Genomic DNA, 18,342 nt, shown 5'->3' with positions numbered 1-18,342 from the left:
CAGTCGCATGCTGGCGCCCTCTAGTGGAACATGAAAGAATTACTAAATAAAATACATATAAAATGCACATTTAGTTCAGTTGAATTTAACTTTGTATAACAGTACGATACATTTTATTTTAATCTTTAAGATTTTTTCTTCCGGTTATCCCGTATGAAAATAAATCCTGTTTACTTAATAGGGTATGAAAATAGAAAACCTCGATGACCATGTTAGCTAAAAGTGAAAAGTATACGGATCACCATTGCACCAAGTAACCCTTCTGAACGCAACAAAACTCATCTTTAGTTGGAAAAATTCTTTAATAGGTTAAACCACATTATGACTGGTTGAAAGAACTAAAATCGTAAAGTCCATCATCTCCTTCCGAAAACAGACAACCAAGCGTTGTCCGAACCACTCTGAAAACTATCGGCGACTTGTAATGTAGTTTTGATGTGACTACATTTTAACTGCCAATAATGGCTTTGTTATACATACTACACCCACAACGTAATTACAGATATCTTTTTTTTTTTTGAAGAGTTTAGAATATTAATAAAGAAATAGCAATCAAATGTTATTCTATACAAACAAGCAAAGCCCAAAGAATTAAGAGTATGTTAGAGTAGGAAAACACATTTTGAGCCTAAAGTTTTCTCTAGTGAAGCAGAGGTTATAGTCGTACAATGTATTAAGCGGAAAATAACTCATACTTGAAAACTTGAAAGGGGAAAAAAAAAGAGCAAGGATACTCAAATATTGTACAATAAATTACACAACACTACATATGCAAAACATTTCTTTTGTCAAGAATGCCTAATTTACATTTTTTTTGTAGCGGAAACACCTACTCACCAGCCTAACTAGCGTAGGAAGGCATGTTTGTGTAAATTGTCAAATATTTTGGAGATACTCGAGGATCTGGCATTGGAGTACACTTTCGACGAAATTACGCAAAGCGGTTTGAAAAGAACTGCGCTAAAAATACGTCGTCGTAAGAAGCAATGAGAAATATGTAGAAAATATCAATAATAGCAAGACTGCTGTTTTCCACTTCTTCAACATCTCATTCCCGACTTGCGATGAGTCGTGACGTCCCATAGCTCCACCAGATCAAAATAGATAATAAGAAAGAGCTTCCCGTACAAATCCAACTGTAAAAATGTGATTATTAGTTCCTTCCAGGAAAAATCCCAAAAAGCCATGATGTCAAATATGTGTGGTTGTTTTTTTTGCCTGCCGGCCATTGCGCAACATGAGTGTGACAATGACACTTCCTGTTATGAGAGAGCAAGCAAGATGCTGGAGCTTGCTTGGAAAAAAAAAAAAACATTCCATCCTATTTCATCTAAACATCCTAAATACAACTTTACATGTTTGCGTCTTTACGGCGAGTCTGCTCAGCGGCCGAGTTATACCCGTGTGGTGGAGTGAGTGCTGGGCAGACCTGCAGAGCTGTAGCCAGCAGGGAAGGTGCTGTACGGACTCATGTTGGACAGACCCATCAGTGAGTTGGGGATCATGGTGATGTTGTTTGGCGTCATCAGCGGGATGTCGTCGGGAGAGCGGCGCTGGCTGAGAGCGTAGTCCATAGTGGGGGACACGTGGATGGGGTTGCGGAGGGCCTCGCACTGGTTCCGGGACAGGGTCTCGTCCACGCTGGCGGCGTTGTTGCCTTTGCTGTCGCGTTGAGGGCTGGGCTGCTGCGACGTTTCCTGCCGGCTGCGTTTGTCTTTGCGGTAGTAGAGCGCGGCGAAGGCCAGGACGTTGAGGAAGAGTAGAGAAGCCCCCACGGCGATGGTGACGCTGAGCTCCGTGGAGTAATCTCGAGGGTTGGGCATGATCAGGGGGCCCATCTCTCTCCCGCCTTCATCACCGTTCAGGCCCGTGGACATCGGCGGCCGGCCGGTGCCGCCTGATCGCTTGCCGCCGGATTGGGTGGGATCCAGCGGGGTGACCTTGGTGGTGGTGGAAGAGTAGTGGAACATGTCGTGGAGGTTGTAGAGATGCGGAACCAGGTGCTTCCAAAAGGCCACCTTGGTGGCACGGTAGTGATCACGGATGCGAGGCTTGAGGCCGATGTGCAGGTAGAGCTGGTCGTACGGGTCGTATTTGGACCAGGCCACCTCCTCGAAGCGGTTGGCCTTGGTGTGGATGAACTTGGTGTCCTGCGGAACCGGTTTGTTGGGATCCCTGACAAAGTCAAACAAAAGGTGAACAAATGCTACATGAAAAAAAAAAAAAGAAGGCTTTCTACTAAACAGTTAACAGTTTTTTCCTCTGACGTCCAGAACTGTAGCGTTCTGGTATGCGTGCAAAACCGATTTTGCATCTTCATTTGGAACTCAGTGTTGGCGTAATCAAAACGAGCAGTAACGTGAGAATGTAGGATGGGGATTGCGTAACATCACCGCCTCTACTCAAGGGCTCGGCATTCCCTCGATGCTCCGTGCCTACACATGAGCACCTTCTCTATTTGGTTAAGATAGAATTTGTATGGCTTGACGATTATTTAATAATTAATTTCTATTTAAAATTAATATTAAAAATTGACACCTCACTACTCAGCCACAGTTAACTAACAAAGGAACAAAGGGAGATAAGCTTGCAAGAAATGACAGCGAGAGTTAAGACTGGTCTTAATTAGGCACACCATTTTCTAGCCGATGCTACAGTCTTTTAATCAAGGTGATGAAGTAGCGCGAGTTAAAAGGTCGAACGTCTTAAATAAGAGCCGCGCAGTCGAAATCAGACGATTTAAGAGTCTTGGGGGTGTGAAACTTTTGCAGCTGAGACACGTTTAGAACTCACCCGCTTTTGGCAAAGTTGGTCCAATATGTCATAACCACAGCGCTGAGCATGATGTCATTCCTGGAGAAGTTGCAGGGAAACAGGTCGGTTGGGCCGATCATGGGGATGCCGAAGACGTAGGGCACCTCGTCTCCGTGGGCCGAGTCGGACCACACGGGCTTCATTAGGCTCTGGCAGTGGTGGTAGAAGGCGTAGAAGTAGGTCGGGGAGCCGTAGCGGGCGTGGAGGTCGGCCGTCACCACCGAGGGTTCCACCCATTGGTGATCTGTGAACAGAGCCACCAGAGTCTTCCGCCTGGTTTCCGGATTGTCCTTATCGGCCCAGTCCGTGTACATGAACTTAATGGTCTCCCTCAGGGTGTCCTTCCCCTCGGGGTAGCCGTACAAACTGTCCACAAAGTCGGAGACGACAAAGTCAAAGTCACTTCCCGACACGCCGTCTTCCAGGTCCATGACGTTCTCCACAAAGCGCAGCCCCTCCCCTTGATTGACACCTAGCATGATGTCATAGTTGAGGAACTCGCCCTGCTCCATCAAAATCTCGGGGTCGTCGGGGATGACGTCGCCGTCGATCACCGGCCCGAATGCCACGCGGTACTGGGCGGGCTGGATGTCTTGCTCCACCAGCTCCTTTGCCGTCTTCTTCTGTAGGCAGGTGACCATGTCCACCGTGTCCAACACGTTGCAGCCCACCCTCTCGGCTAGCATGCGAGTGTACTTGACCGGTTGATAGTTGACAGCCCAGCTGGAGAGCGCAGAACCGCTTTGAATGATGGCTCGATGGAACAACCCTAGAGCATGATTCCGAAAATAAAAAAAGAAGTGCGCTTAGTGCTTTTATCTAATCTGCATGACTTGCATCATCATTTGGCACAAACCTGAAGGACACCGTGTCCTTACTGATTTCAAATAATTGCTATTCATGGTTTGGGCTTGTAAATGAAGAAAATATAGTTGGGGCAAAATATTGACAACAAGTCCTGGGCCACTGGAAACTGCAAGCAGAAATGAATTGATAAAGAAGAATGATTACCCCGTCGCCGTTGGTTTTAACGATGTAAATAATCATACATCACTGTCGATCCCCGCGTTTGATTTATGCGCTGTCGCTGGCGTGTGCGCTAATGATCAGTTTGCAATATTGTTTCATACTTTCCCTTTTGTCAGTTATTCACAGATGTTCAAAATCTTTGACTGTGAGCCTCTAACAAGCTACATACCACGCACGCAGCTGCCCACCGAGCGACAGCAAAAAAAAAATATATATATTGATTCATACACAGGCTACTTTGTTGCCGCTTTATATGTAGAGCGATGCCTCCATCTTAGGAAGGTCCGTCTAAATATGACAAGTGATAGTCACATGATTTGTTAGACTGCGGCAACAATGTGACTTTCCTCCTCCGCTGCCGTTATTTATTTGCATTTTTTGGGGGGGCCACCGGCGATCGTGTCTGCTTCAAAGAGCTCCTCGAGGCCTTTGTGCGTCTACTGCAAAGCACACTCGCATTGATGGAAACGCCATTTCGGCTCCTCTTGTGATTCCGCTCGGCTTCCATGAGAGGACGGCAGCTCCCGGTAGGCGAGTATTGAAATACTTTGATTTGAATAAGCGAATGTTTTGAAGGTATTTATTATCCTAATCTGAGATCACATCATTTTCCTGCCGGTGCCCTTTTCTACGGCCGGAAAACAACAATAAAGCTAGAACGATTATGACGATTATGGGCTTCTAAAATTAGCCCTCTATGATTACAGCAGCACTTGTACTGCATAATAGAGGCTTTGCAATTTCTAAACGCTTTGAGGTTATAATCAGTATAAACATTCAGCCACTCCAAATATTTAAACCTTACTTACCTTCCGAGTGGTGGGACAGTGTCAGCAGGCTGACGCAGGACGCTCCGATTCCAGATCCGAAAACCGTGATACGACCCGGGTCCCCTCCAAAGTAGCCAATGTTCTTACTGATCCAACGGAGAGCTTGAATTTGATCCAGGAGTCCATAATTTCCTTTTGCAGCTTGGTCTCCAGTACTGAGGAACCCTGGGATATGTCGGACACAGAACACAAATGGTAGCGGCTGTGCAAAAAGAACCCATATGGCTTTTCCTCCCATCCAAATCTGAGAAGCTTTCTGTGGTCTCCTGCAGTGTCTTGGTTGCTATCATGACGTTGTGCCTATCAAACCTGAACGCTTTCTTTGCAAGAGTGATTTGATAAATTTCAACATGCATGAATATATAAATCCTTGTTACTTTGAATTCACAAAACCGCACGGAGGTCGCTTGTGCTGAGAATTGATCCAGTTACTTATTCCCCAGTCCGGTCGTGGAACAACTCACTACTTCTGAATGCTAAATAGGAGGACACAGAATTTTCTCGACTTTGTGAGTTCTTGGGAATACGTCAATGGCCAGTCTGATAAACATGCACAAATTAGACATATCTATGTACTGAGATGTTTTCATCACCTAATATCCCAATTCTGTAGTTGAGCGTGACCACAACAACATTGCCGTAGCTGGCCAGCACGCTGCCATCCATCATGTTCCCGGTGCCTTCCATATAGGAGCCTCCGTGGATGTATACCATCACGGGTCGAGCTTCCGAGTCCCTTATATCTGCAACGGAAGATTAACAGAGACACATTAAAAGCAGGGGCGGAGCTACATCGTAGCCAATGGCAGCCCCTTCCTGACCACCCCCCAGGAAGATTTTGATAAATGTAATTCTGTGGTGCAGATAATTAGTTCTGCCTTTCTAGTGTTTCCAAATAACAACATTACACTTGCTGATCTAATGTTGATCTCCAGTAAATGGCGTCGGCCATCTGTGACAATTGAGCACTCTGATTGGCCGGTCATTGTATCACCGTGTCTACCCCCACTTTAGTCTAGGTCACTGTTGGAAAATTATAGATTCGAGTATTGCCACATCATATATAAGAGCACGTAAATAAAATATTATTTCAAGTCAAGAAGGAAGAGAAAGAAAAAATACCTTCTGATATATGTGTCTCAGCATGAGAAAAAGATGAGCCCTTTTTCTTGTGTTGGCTCCCTGCAATTCATACAAGACCAAAAAAATGATTCGATATTTTCAGTCAAGCAAACAGAACGGAGACAAAAAAATCTTTATCGGCAGACAAGGCCACCCATCCTTTTCCCCGTATTTTTGAGACGCTGTAATTATGTGAACTGCGGTGACGTATACGCGTTAATTCCGGTTTCTTGGGAAAGAGCCGACAATGCGGGTTAGTGTGTGTGTGCGTGTGTGTGTGTGTGTTTGAGAATTTGCAAGACACATGCTTCTATGGTCCTTACATGGTTCCTATCCACAATACGAGATGCATCAAAAAAAAAAAAAATCTGCATTTACAAAGACATTTACATCAGACAATCTATTTGATACTTTCGAGCGGAGCGAGGAAAAAAAACGGCAAATAATCTTGTCACACCTGAGGGCATTTGAAGCATACCATGAATACAAATGAGGTGGGAGTGTGTCGTGCGCTTCGTTAAAACTCTGCATTACGCAAATATATGCCTTGAAGTGTTTAATTAAGCAGTGTTATAGGTGAGGAGACCTTTAGTCTGCACTCAAACTGGGGGGCGGGGGGCGCTCATTAAATGCACCATTTTGGACGGCTACCTGTCAAGAAGGCTGTTTGTGTGCTGTTGCTAGGATACTGTAGCTCAGGCGCTTGAAGAGAGCCATGTTCCATAAGCCAAATGGAAGGAACGCTGTTTTTTTTTTTTAGGTCTATTGTTGGACACAAATTGAAGCAACAGGAATTAGCTTCACCAGTTTGTAAGCGCTATATCCCTGTCCTTTTATCCTCAATAAGGTTGCTCAACTAATATAAAGCTTCACAGTAGGTGTACAAAATGTTCTCAATGGCTTATGTCACAAGAGTCGATGTTAAACCAGGACAGACTCGACAACAGAGAAAAGTTGAATTTTTGTACCTCACTAATTGGCCCCCAAAAGACACCCTACCTGTCTGAACAAAGATGCTGTTTCATATAAAACAAAAAAAGAATGGAAGGTAAATAGAGGAATAACCCTGAGTAAAGTTTTTTGCGAGCATACTTGCACCATTTAATTTGATTCAGTAAAAAAGCTATGTTGAAATTCTTTCATCATGGGGAAAAACGTCGCTAAGGGAAAAACGACATTAAGTCAAGATCCACTATTTGCCCATAACAATAGCCAAAAATGTCCATCCTGTTAACACGCTCATGTTTATAGTCTTGCACATACTGTACATTATTTGCATGCAGTTAATTCAGAAATTAAAGCGTGGGAGCTCCTTTTTTCTCAAAGGCACCTTATGATGCTATTGCCTCTATTATCTTTGTAAATGCTGATTTTATGATAGGGCTCTTGCATCAGGTTTTAGGAGACTGTGCAAACTACAAATACTGTTGGAGAAAGCCCTGTAGGCTTTATTTTGCTCATCCATCTTTGTAAAGGCAGACATTGTGAACTCTTGGATTGCATTTCACTGGACTGTACAACGGGGTCATAATATTGTGGCCGGTGAGTATACGCAAGACTCATTTAAAATTCTGCCTGGTTTAAACAGACTTAATCTAGGAACCTTACCTCACCTCAGCAATATTTCATTCAATGTTTCCTAGAGGGAAGGGTAATGCTAAACTGCAGTATATTTATCTTTCTTCTTGCTAAGGCTTCAATCAATCTAAATGTAGCATGACCCGGGTAGGACAGCGATGTACATGCCAAGAACACGCCATGACATCAAGGCTGCGCAAGCCGTGATCAATGGACATCATTCATTCAGCACGTCCACCCACTCACCTTCCTCCGTCGGAGCGTAGATGTTGAGATACAAACAGTCCTCGCTCTGATCTTGGATGTACGAGGCGACCGTGTCCAGGTTGTAGGTGAACCAAATGGGCATCATTATCTCTGGCACGGTGCTGTGGATGTTCTGAGGGCACACGGGCATGAAGTGGGTGGCGTTCTTTATGCCCGACCAAGCAGATGGCTGATCCGGGGGCATGAAGCGCTTGTCCCCCACCGGCGGGGCGGCGTAGGGGACCCCCAGATACTGGTCAACGGGCCTGAGCACCTCGCTGGGCACGGGCACCCTGAGGCCTCGCAGTTTCCCGAATTGGGTGGTCACCGTGGGGTAGAACTTTTGGCTCGTGGCCTTGGTAAATGACCAGCAGGAGCATAATATCCACCAGAGCAGAGCGCAGTGAGTGATGGTAACGCTCCCTTGCTGGTGGAGCAGGTGCGCGGGCAGCAGATGGTCTTTAAATGTAGCCGGCCACATGGTTTGTATCCTTGCGCAACACCAACGCAGACGAGTGTCGGCTCAGGTCCTTCGTGCTGAACTCGTCACGCAGACTGCTTTCGGATCCGATGCTTAACAAATCCAAATACACCTCAGGCAGGTATGAGCCATCGCCTCTTCTCATTTTTGTTGCAGAGAACACCGATCTGAAAAGACAATAATTAGACTGTAGATGGAATGCAGTGGCGTAAAATTTTGCAATCTAGACAATCAATGCATGCTAATGAAAATCATCCACTAGGATAAATATTCTGTTAGGAATAAAATGCCTATAACGCTGAATACTGATGTCTATTTTCTTTAGTGGAGGAGGCCATCTGCTTCATACTGGAATGATGCTGTTAAAGCATATCGATAAAAAAAAAAAAAAAAAAAAAAGGTGCGAAGCGACACTTAAAAGAACATTTCAAGTTAAGGAAGATTAAAACGGCTTCGCTTTGAGAGGAGCGCTCTTCTTTATGTTGAAACATTTCACAGACAGCTCATCTCTCAAATCAAGTGTTTGCGCTTCACACCCAAGGCACCCTGATAGAAGCTAGCATGAATAAAAAGCATGATGGCAAGTGTCGAGCGATCCCCGAACAAACAAGAGTGATGATCTAACCAACTTTGCTTCCTCAAGCCAAATAATATTAGCTTAATGAAAAGGCTTAACAATGACAGAATTACTTCAATAAACAAAACATAAATTAACAGATGTCAACAAGCAAGATTATGTCCCCCCCATTTTAAAATCTGTGATTGCAGTCAGGCTATATTGCTCATCATTATGTTCTCACAGGCTTGTCGATGAACGTGGAAAAAAACAAAAAACACAACAAGCTTGTTAACCTAATCAAATTTATCGACGAGTTCTGCCTCCGGCGTTGTGAAAGGCTGCTGCTGAGAAGCAGCTCATTTTCCAAGCGCTAAAGCTATTCAAGATTAAAACGAGAGACAATTTGTGCCTCCCAAAAGGAGGAACTAATTAGCCCAAGACAAGCGTGCTACTTCCTCCTGCTGTTTACAAATGATGCGATGCAGCACATAACTTTTTCTAATGCTCGTCACTGCTGGTTGCAGAGAACGACACATGTGAGTGAGGTTCAATGGCGACACGAATGAGGTGGGGGACTTTGTCTGCATTAATTAAGATCGTCGTCTATGGCAAGAAAAAAAGAAATTGTAATAATATTTTAAACAACAGATCAGGGAAATTTCCCTCCTTAAACAATATGATATCATTAATGGAGCAGAATCCAGCAGCAGAATCCGCACCACCATCAGACTTGGTTCGTTGTTTTCAGCTCGATCAAAAGGGATAATATGAATTCTTAAAATGAGCAGCGTTTTTTTTTTAATTCATTATACATGCCTGCTTCAAAAGATTTCTCTATTTGACGTATTGCCGCAATGTGAAGTTAGCTTTCCACCTGATGCATTGTATAGCTTTTGGAATATCGGCAGATGTTGAGAGCGGCTTTATGGCCCATAGCAAACAAGCTGCACCATAAACGTCCAGACTTTTTGAAGAGATTTCAATTTAAAACGATTTATTTGCCTATAACTCCGCAAATGGGTATAGACTAAATAACTAGGTTCAAAAATGTAAACCTTTCAGAGCTGTAAGAATTTATTGCAGATGGTTATGCATGACAGAGAGCATCTTTAGGTTTACTGGGACCATACCAGTATAAATCAGAGTAGGGAGATTTTACAATAATTGTTATCATCATGTCTCACCATTACAATCTTCACAGGCACACAAATCAACACCTATATTTGACACCAATAAAAGAAATTCTTTGAGGACATCTTATTGATTGGAATCAGGTATAGCCTGAGGTTGCTGTGGAAATAAAAGCTTTTTAGGAAGCACTATAATGTCAAACAACAGCACAGGACTCCCAATGCCCTTGTAATTTGACATGTGCGCGTCCAAACCGATTTAGTGGATTCCTCAAATTCCCCCCGAATTAGCAGTGCGAGATAAGAATGGAGAATTGATGCAGAGGGAGATACCTGGGGGAGCAAAATGTAGCTTTCGTGTGATCGTCGGTGTGTTTTTAATTAATGCAATGATCGGGATCCATAGAGGGAAAACAAGCCACAGCCCAGATATGATGAGAACACATTATGGCAAGCTTGTTAAAATCCACGTCTCAAACGGTGTATTAATAAATGCAGGATGACAAGTCAACTAATGCCTTATCAATGTTTATCGCTTTAAAACATCAGTAAATGAAAAAAAACAACCGTGACATATCTGCATGTGATAATTAGGAGGGGGCAGCATCATTAGGTTAACTCACCTGCTTTAACAGACGCCGTTACGCGCTCCATCTGTGGACGTCCTCCATTGCATTCCCCCTTCTCGGTTCGGCGATAAGACAATGGGCTGGAATGTACGCGTGTCCGCCCGCCCGCGCTTCCCTATCGAAGACACATCAGATCTTTCCTCACATCAGACATCTCCTGCTTTGCACAGTCTGCGCTGCTGGCTTTGCGCATTCACGACGCCAAGGTCAGGAGCGCCAACGGTTTTAATGGAGCGCCCACTATAGAGATCTCTCTCCACGGCGCCCACTGGCCGCGCGTTGCTAAGCGACCGCCGGGATACGCCAGTGCATTAGATTGATCCTCAAAACAGGCGAGAAAATCCTGATTTAGCAACCATTAACTAAACACCGAGCAGTCGGACACACAAGCACACTCACATTATGTTCCATTTTCTTTTTGGTCACTAATGAGTCTATATTTGGAAGACCCCCCCCCCCCCCCCCTTTTTTTTTTTTTGCTTTTAGCTATATGGAACAAATGTGTGTGGGTTTGACAAGTCTTGTAAACAAGCTCTGTTATATTAAATTCAAATCCACATCTAATCTGCTGTATGTCAAAATGGACATAGGCGTATAAGCTAAATATGCATTTATGTATTAAGAGAGTAAACAAAAGCCTTTGCGGAATTGAAGAGCCTTGCAAATTAATGATAGGCACCAGCCACTGGGCTGCACTCCAGTTTAATAAGCAGATGGGGAGAGAGGCTGAGGGGATATAATTGAAGACCAAAAAACTGTAAGTTCTTTTAAAGTTTTTAAGATGGGAGGCTTTTGGGATAACAGAAGCTACCATAGTTGCTTAATTGGATTAAGGGTTTGAGATTTGTCAAGTTTACGGATGAGTCTCGTCGTGGAGAGGTGACTCATCACTGGAATCTATTTTTTGTTGTTGTTCCTTACATATCAAGCGCCTCTGGACAATATATATGAGTCATATACTGGACATATTAGAAATTGCAGGAGATAGGAACCCACTAGGTATTGCCGCTAGTTTCTTAATTTGGCCAGTACCCTCGTGGAATGTGAAGTCCATTATTTTTCAATGAAGAAATATAAATTAAAGACAATGTTTTCTCTCGGGAATGTCCATCGCACGTACCTGGCTCGAGGGAGGCGCTTCACTGAGGCAGACTCCGGGAAGCAAGATGGTAAAATGCAACAAAAAAGCTCAAATTGTTTTCCACTGTGGGAAAATAAATGCAGCACTTTGCTGAGTTGCACATTCAGCTGGGAAAAGACCCAGGGGCAGTCCTGGAATATAATAAAAGGATCAGAGAAGGAGCTTCTCTGGCTCCCCCAGGATAGAGTGGAGGACTTGAAGGAGGATTACTGCACCGCATTTCCTGACAATGCAATCACACATAGCAAGCCAGTTTACTATTCAGAATATTTCTAATTAAACCAAATGGAATGTTTTGATTAAAAAGTAATAGGGTAGATGCAGTTAACAGGGAAAATACTAAAATCTTCATGAAACTTTGTAGAAGTGTTTTGCAGGCCAAGGACAAGTAAAGGGAATCATTTTCACTAGTTGAGTCAACAATCAATTGAGCCATCCACTGACCGGAATGCAGAATTGGCATCTCTTCATCATTCTCCCTCAACTCGATAGCTGCCTGCTGACTTCCAAACAGATGGGCAAAGTGATGTTAACAGAGTGGTTCTTGGTGGTCTGCGCTCAACTGAGTAGCATTGGAGTGACGGTTGTTAAAAATAAAATAACGTTAAAATTAAACATCGTGAATTAATTTTCCATCTGCCAAATCTAAACAAAGGCTATGCTAGATCAAGGGATGTTCCACTGTGGTTGTATTATCTCAGTGACATCAAAAGGTGATTGGTTGATTTGAAATTTCAGTGAGCCCCTGTGGAAAATAGGTCAACGCTAAAGAGCAAAAGGTGGTGCTGAGCATATGCTGCCATCTACTTTTTCCATTCGATTTCCAGGAGAGGCATAATGATGCCATTGCCATTGCACATGTACACTGAGATGTCAAAGTATGAAAATGTGAGATGTTAATTATTAATAGGATTAGCATTTTGCTGTTGGGGCTACTGTGACATAATTATGAATGCACCGGATCGCAGCAAAGTCGAGCTACATCAGCAGAGGTGGCTGGTAACAAGCGACATTTACTCCATTACATTTATTGTCATTTCCCTCTGCCTGTTCGATAGGATCCGCTGCACTGCAGTGACCTCTGACATTGAAACATTTAAATAGTCAAAACAATAGTCGAAACATTCGAATAGTGTGTCAATCAAACAGTTGGCACGGCCTCCTGTCCACGTGATGTATTAGACTTTTGTTGGTAAAATAGGGTTACTGTCTACAGTGTAGACAGTATTAAAAGTTAGACGTTATGGAGTGAAAGACAACGGAAACCGCGGCAGCCTAAAAAAAGGGTTTACCTGCAAGACTAAACTCGGGGTGTCACAAAAATTACAAGCCCCACAATGCATTGCGCAAAGTGGCGTTATAATTCAACTTATCCGTCTAAGTTCCCCAGATTTGTACATATTTAGAAGCGCGTGTTCTACTATTTTAGTGCACATTCAATAGAAAAACTAGATATTATATGGTTAGCTTGCTAGCAATAAAAAAGAAATTACAGGAGTGGTGGGACAGTCGACGCGGTGTCGCAAACAGCGACAAATACTGCTTAAAAACAACAAAGAATCGGGTTGCTTCCTGCAAGCTTGACTGCAGTGAAAATGGACCGATATAATAGTGGGAAAGAAAAGCTCAACATACCAACCGATTTCACTTCCAGTAAGTTATTGGACTCAGTATTTAGTCCATCAGATGATGCACTGCGTGTGGCGTCGTACGTAAAGTAGCGACAACGAAGTCGATACTGGAATTAATAATAAACTTTGTGATAAGCCCTGATTAAAGTGAACTAAATAAATAATACAAATACTTTTTGGTGTGACATTACAATATTTATAAATATGCCCTCTAGTGATTCGAGGTAGATTTGGAACTGCCTGATGCTTGTCTCACCATATTTATACTTGTTCCTTAAGCATTCATATGCATAATTCACATTTCATGTCGTTATCCAGGGAAACCCCAGGATGACCTTGTGCCTCCCTCTCATTTTGCATCAAGTGTCCAGGGTACCAAACAGACCATAGCCACACAGCCGAGCATTTCCTGGATGAACTCGAGTGTCCCCGCAGCTCCATCGACAGATCTCTGGCTTGGGTTAACTAAAACCCATCGAGAAATATTAACGCAGAGAAAGGATGATCAATACAGCATGATGCTGCGAGAAAACACAACAGGAAGGACTCCTGAGGAACACGTGTCAGACTTGAGGACAAGGTATTCCACCGTATTATTTATAGGGTAGAAAATACCATCTGCTGGAGGGCGGGCTCGGTAGGTACACAAATGGCTCCATTTGCTCAAACACAGATCCAAAGAGAGAGGCGACCAGTGGTCCAGATGGGAAGCAGAGTGGTGTCTGGAGGCAGAAAAGCACAAAGCGGAGGCTGAGCAGTTGAAGGAGCAGATGGAGGCCCTGAAGGACACAGTGCAGAGACACGGGGAAGAGATTAGAGTCAAAAACGACACCATAAACAGGTAGCAAATGGAGTCACGTCGTCTTGAGATTAATTAAGAATACTGTTCGTTAACTTGGCAAGTGTAATTGTTGTGCATCAGGCAATGTCATGACCTGAAGACAATGACTCAAGAAATGAGCAACGTGAGGACTGAGCAGAGGCAGCTGAAAGAGGAGCTCACTCGCTGCCATACGCAAAAGGAGAAAATAAGTTTACAGGCAAGCAAACATTTCATTTTGACAGGAATGTTTCCTGCGATCACTTGGGATGAACTGCCGTTGCAAATCTCGGTGTCATACCGGAGAAGGTTTTTTCTTCTCGCCTTTATTTGAAGACGGCAGACATTCCATGCTTGTGTTTTACAGCTTGAACAAATTAAGAAAGAGTCTGATGAGGAAATTGCTAAAATGAGGAGTCAAGGTGACCCTCGGGAACTCGCCCTCAAGGCCAAAATGAGTGAGCAGCAAGCAGAGGAGGCCAAAGAGCAGACGTTAAAAATGGTGGAAAAAATCCAGCAGATGCAGAAGAAGCATGAAGAGGAGGTATTTGCCAAATGTTTTTCAATCCTAAAATATGCAACTATATGTTCACAAATTTCTTATTTCATGTTCAGCTGGGACAGTTGAATGCAGACCACAGTATGGAATTGTGCTCGGCCAGAAAATCAAATCATGAACTGCAGAATAAACTTGAGTCAGCGACCCGGGAAGTGCTGCAACTGAAAAGCAATCTAAAGGAGGCGTCCGCCGAGAGAGACGAGCTTAAAGAACATCTAAGGTTCCGCATTTAATCCGACCTGAGCGTAAAATGGACTTTGATAAGACCAATGAACACATTTTCTCACTTTTTTTTTTTCTTCTCCAGACAAATGGAACAAGCGTACGAGACGCAATCAGCAACTCTGCACAGCCTCCGAAATTACATTGGCCAGGTTGTTGCGGACAAAGGAGAAACGCAACAATTAAATGAAGCAGTTGAGGTTAAAACTATACACAGCATTCAAAAGAAAAAAATTGCCCACAACAAATTATTGTAATTAACATTTCAGGTTTTAACCATGCATTATTTTTATTTTTTTGGTAGAAGCTCAACAAAGAGAAAATGGCGTTGCAGAAAACGGCAGAATTATTGACTGTCAGACTAAATTCCATGGGTGAGATAGTCTCCCTCCAAGAAGAGAAGATGCTGAGGAAGGTGAGCATTTTTTTTTTGTCCCCTGCACATTGGTCACAGAGTCACATGTACTTACTGAATGTTGTGTCTTTAAATAGGCCTCGGCAGACCCCCTTGTGGCGAAAAAAGCTGATGGTCTTCTTGTCCTTCACCTCTGGAGGGAAAAGGTGTTCAAACTCTGTGTCCAGCTTCGTTTGAAGGACATTGAGCTGCGAGATGAGAGGGAAAAACATCTTTCAGAGGTGTCTGACGAGAAGCTTGTTGACAGCATGGGTTTCAACGTGATGGGAAACTGCAATGTTCTGCTCATATTCCAGCTCGGACTCGTGGAGCAACAGCTGCAGGATGAGCGGCATCGCGCAACTGTCCTCCAGCGGAGTCTCGACGGCAGGATAGCTGAGCTGGACCAGGAGAAAGTGGAAAAAGAGGTGAGCATCTCATGAAGCCATGTTATTTTTTATTTTTTGTATTGTGGATGCACAATAAATAAAATGCATCTTTCTTCTTAGACTTTGAAACAGGACTTGGCTCAGGCTTGCAAGGAGACTCAACAACTGAAGGCAAAGAGTCTCAGCTTAGAGGTTGGGCTCAAAAGTACAACCGAGGCCTTGCGCAGGTAAAGTGAGATGCAAACATTGAAAATATAAAAATACATAAAGGCTTATATTCTTTATCATTTATGAAAAATGAATATTACAGCGTTGCACTGAGCATCCTAATAACTGTTATACTGCTATCTGGTGGCCGATGCAGGTACACCAGAAGGAGTGGAATCATGGAATGAATTGCATTTTTAAATGCATGGTGGCCAAATTGTTTGATTCTTTACATTGTATTTAATTTATGCTGCTCCATATTCTCATTTAGGAAATTTTGGGTGTTTTAGGAAAAGGCTGGAATGGATTCATGACATTTCTATGTATTTCAATGAGAAAGGATAATTTGATATATGTACGTGTGATCATGGAATGAATTACACTTATATTTTAAGGCACCACTGTATTTATCGTTGATGTTTCATGATCTAGTTTTTGTCTGTGCCCCTCAGATTTAGTGTGTTATTTGATTGTAAAATAACAGAAGTGGATGCAGCATACGCTAAACTCAATAGCTTTGGACCACGGTTGAATTTCGCCAGAGGCCGAGTCGAAACAGTCCAAGGTGCTGTTATTGAGACTGACTTTGTATTTGTTACTGGCCTACAGTGTTGTACATCCGAATGATTTTGCTTCACAGCTTTGTTTATGAGGAGGGCCGCCCTGCACAAAGTCCAGAAGAGCAGTAAGCAAGCAGAGCAGACAACAGAAAGGTAGCCCGCACAGTAAATTCAATTCATTGTCTCGGAGAACCTTCACCGAGTTGCTCACCTCTTCTTGCGCAGCATCACAAATTTACAGAGAGAACTCAATTTGGTGTGTCAAGAGAGAAGCAAGCTCACCCAGGAACTCAAAAGAACCCCGGAGCTGATTGAGAAAGCTTTGGTTGATATGAAAGAAGAACGTAAGATCTTTTCCAGGGCGCAGAGGCTTGTTATCAAGATTGATCTTACTTCGCATGTCTCCTTTTAGATGAGCACAAGCTGAGGCAGCTTCAGGAGGAGCTGGAGCTGAGCCGAGATGAGACGCAGAAAGCCGTGGCAGGCAGAGAGGAGATCCAGAGGGACCTACAGGGGGTTCTGGCCCAGCTGGAGGTGAGCAAGGTTGCTCAGGAGGGGCTCCAATGTCAACTGCTCAGCCTGAAGGAGAACAGCGAGAAAGGTGAGATTTGCACCTAAAACAACCTAGATGGAATTCATATGTGCGGGTTCCACACAGTCCTCCAGGAGCGAGTGTCTGAGATGGAGAGCCGCTGCGCCGAGAAGCTTAGTGAGATGGAGGTGCAAGTCAGCACGGCGAAGAGGGAACACACCAAAGCAGGTGGGGGGGTGGAACAACACACACACGCCGCTGTCTATCAAGAGTGATCTTAACTCATCATCTCCTGTCGCATAGTTATGACTTTGCGGCAATTCGAAAAGGCCGTAACTCGCAAACAGAATCTCTGGAGGGAAACCGAAGCTCCGCAAATCCAACGCTCCAAAAAAGAGGTCTGATGTAAACAAGAGGTTGACACAAACACACGCTGATTTTGAAGCTGTTTTCTTTTTTGGGTGAACCAACTGTTATTTCCTACACAGGTGACAATCGCTGAGAGAGAGCTGAGGAGTGACTTTCCACAAAACATATCTGCTCCTCGAGAGCCAGGCGAAAAATCTTCAGAAAGAAGATGTTTCATGGGAGCACAACTAGCGGCAGAAAGTGAGTGACGTGCTCGTGCTGTCCGCTCAGTCCAGATTGGACCGTTTGACGGATTACCCGAATGTCTTTCTTCTGCCAGAGAGACTCATTTCTGTTATGGAGGAGCTCCACGCGCTCAGTGCTGCTGTGGTAAACAGCTCTGAAGACTCTGCCGAGGAGAAGGAGGAAGAGGCTGTGTCCGTGAACGCATTTTAAATTTATATAGCCAACACTTCGCAAATTGCACTTACAATTCTGAGTGAACATTTGCAATGCCACCTCAGTGCCTAATTTGTATAAAAATACAGCCAATAAATAGTGAGGAATATTTTTTATATCATGTAAAGAATAATAAATGTTTGGCGTTTTTGATCTGATGAAAAATGTTCATCCTTGACTTAACCCAATAAAGTGCTTTTGGAAATGATGCAATCAGTTGTACTGTGTTTATTGCCGGCATGTTTTCAAGGGCTTGTCGAGTTAGCTTAGCGAGGGCATTGCAGAGATTTCATGGGGTTGAAATAGATTTTCCAGTTTTCTAATATCACACATGGGGGAAGACCTAGTGGATATGATTTGATAATAAAAACTAGAGGGGGAAAAAAATCTATATTTTCTATTTGTTGTTTCCATCACGGAGGCTTGTTTCAAATGACTTTGCCATTGTTAGAGGCTTGAAACATCATGATGAACCAGATAATTGAGCTATTTTTCTTGTCTGTGGTGCTGATAAATTTTGCAGTAGCTTCAACTTCTCGACCTGAGGTGAAATTATTGATGGAGTAAAAATAAAGTGCAGAATCTCCATCTTTACATCAGGAAAATTCAGTGATACGCTTCTTTTGGAAGAATTTTATGATAAGTAATTAATGTTTTAAAAA

General features: G+C 43.4%; 2 protein-coding genes across 7 annotated transcripts; one reads left to right on the top strand and one right to left on the bottom strand.

The window, feature by feature from the left end:
* Positions 1 to 283: 283 nt before the first annotated feature.
* Positions 284 to 15,854, bottom strand: nlgn3b (neuroligin 3b). Of its 5 annotated transcripts, none has more exons than XM_088397738.1 (9): positions 15,262 to 15,854; positions 11,539 to 13,969; positions 10,413 to 10,533; positions 7,620 to 8,267; positions 5,796 to 5,855; positions 5,267 to 5,416; positions 4,653 to 4,838; positions 2,794 to 3,583; positions 284 to 2,175 (listed from the first exon to the last, which is right to left on the bottom strand). In XM_088397738.1, exons 4-9 carry the CDS (start codon positions 8,098 to 8,100, stop codon positions 1,395 to 1,397), a joined length of 2,448 nt encoding a protein of 815 aa, XP_088253864.1. In that variant the 5' UTR covers positions 8,101 to 8,267; positions 10,413 to 10,533; positions 11,539 to 13,969; positions 15,262 to 15,854; the 3' UTR covers positions 284 to 1,394. The 5 variants fall into 5 exon arrangements, with proteins under 5 accessions (XP_088253864.1, XP_088253865.1, XP_088253866.1 ...); XM_088397739.1 differs by having other exon boundaries at positions 13,806 to 13,969; XM_088397740.1 differs by lacking the exons at positions 11,539 to 13,969; positions 15,262 to 15,854 and having other exon boundaries at positions 10,413 to 10,793.
* Positions 12,892 to 17,893, top strand: cchcr1 (coiled-coil alpha-helical rod protein 1). Of its 2 annotated transcripts, none has more exons than XM_088397737.1 (19): positions 12,892 to 13,212; positions 13,509 to 13,770; positions 13,864 to 14,031; positions 14,113 to 14,230; positions 14,378 to 14,554; positions 14,626 to 14,789; positions 14,877 to 14,991; positions 15,096 to 15,206; positions 15,284 to 15,396; positions 15,505 to 15,613; positions 15,695 to 15,801; positions 16,234 to 16,346; positions 16,422 to 16,494; positions 16,567 to 16,685; positions 16,754 to 16,942; positions 17,000 to 17,101; positions 17,177 to 17,271; positions 17,362 to 17,482; positions 17,562 to 17,893. In XM_088397737.1, the coding sequence occupies exons 1-19, from the start codon at positions 13,155 to 13,157 to the stop codon at positions 17,675 to 17,677; spliced, it is 2,430 nt and encodes an 809-aa protein (XP_088253863.1). In that variant the 5' UTR covers positions 12,892 to 13,154; the 3' UTR covers positions 17,678 to 17,893. The 2 variants fall into 2 exon arrangements, with proteins under 2 accessions (XP_088253863.1, XP_088253862.1); XM_088397736.1 differs by having other exon boundaries at positions 15,284 to 15,427; positions 15,503 to 15,613.
* Positions 17,894 to 18,342: the final 449 nt, after the last annotated feature.

Source organism: Syngnathus floridae, chromosome 15 (assembly GCF_059516105.1).
Source record: "Syngnathus floridae isolate MCC-2025c chromosome 15, RoL_Sflo_1.0, whole genome shotgun sequence".
Taxonomy (NCBI): domain Eukaryota; kingdom Metazoa; phylum Chordata; class Actinopteri; order Syngnathiformes; family Syngnathidae; genus Syngnathus; species Syngnathus floridae.
The sequence above is the reverse complement of the archived record's forward strand: the minus strand, read 5'-3'. Positions and strand labels throughout refer to the sequence as shown.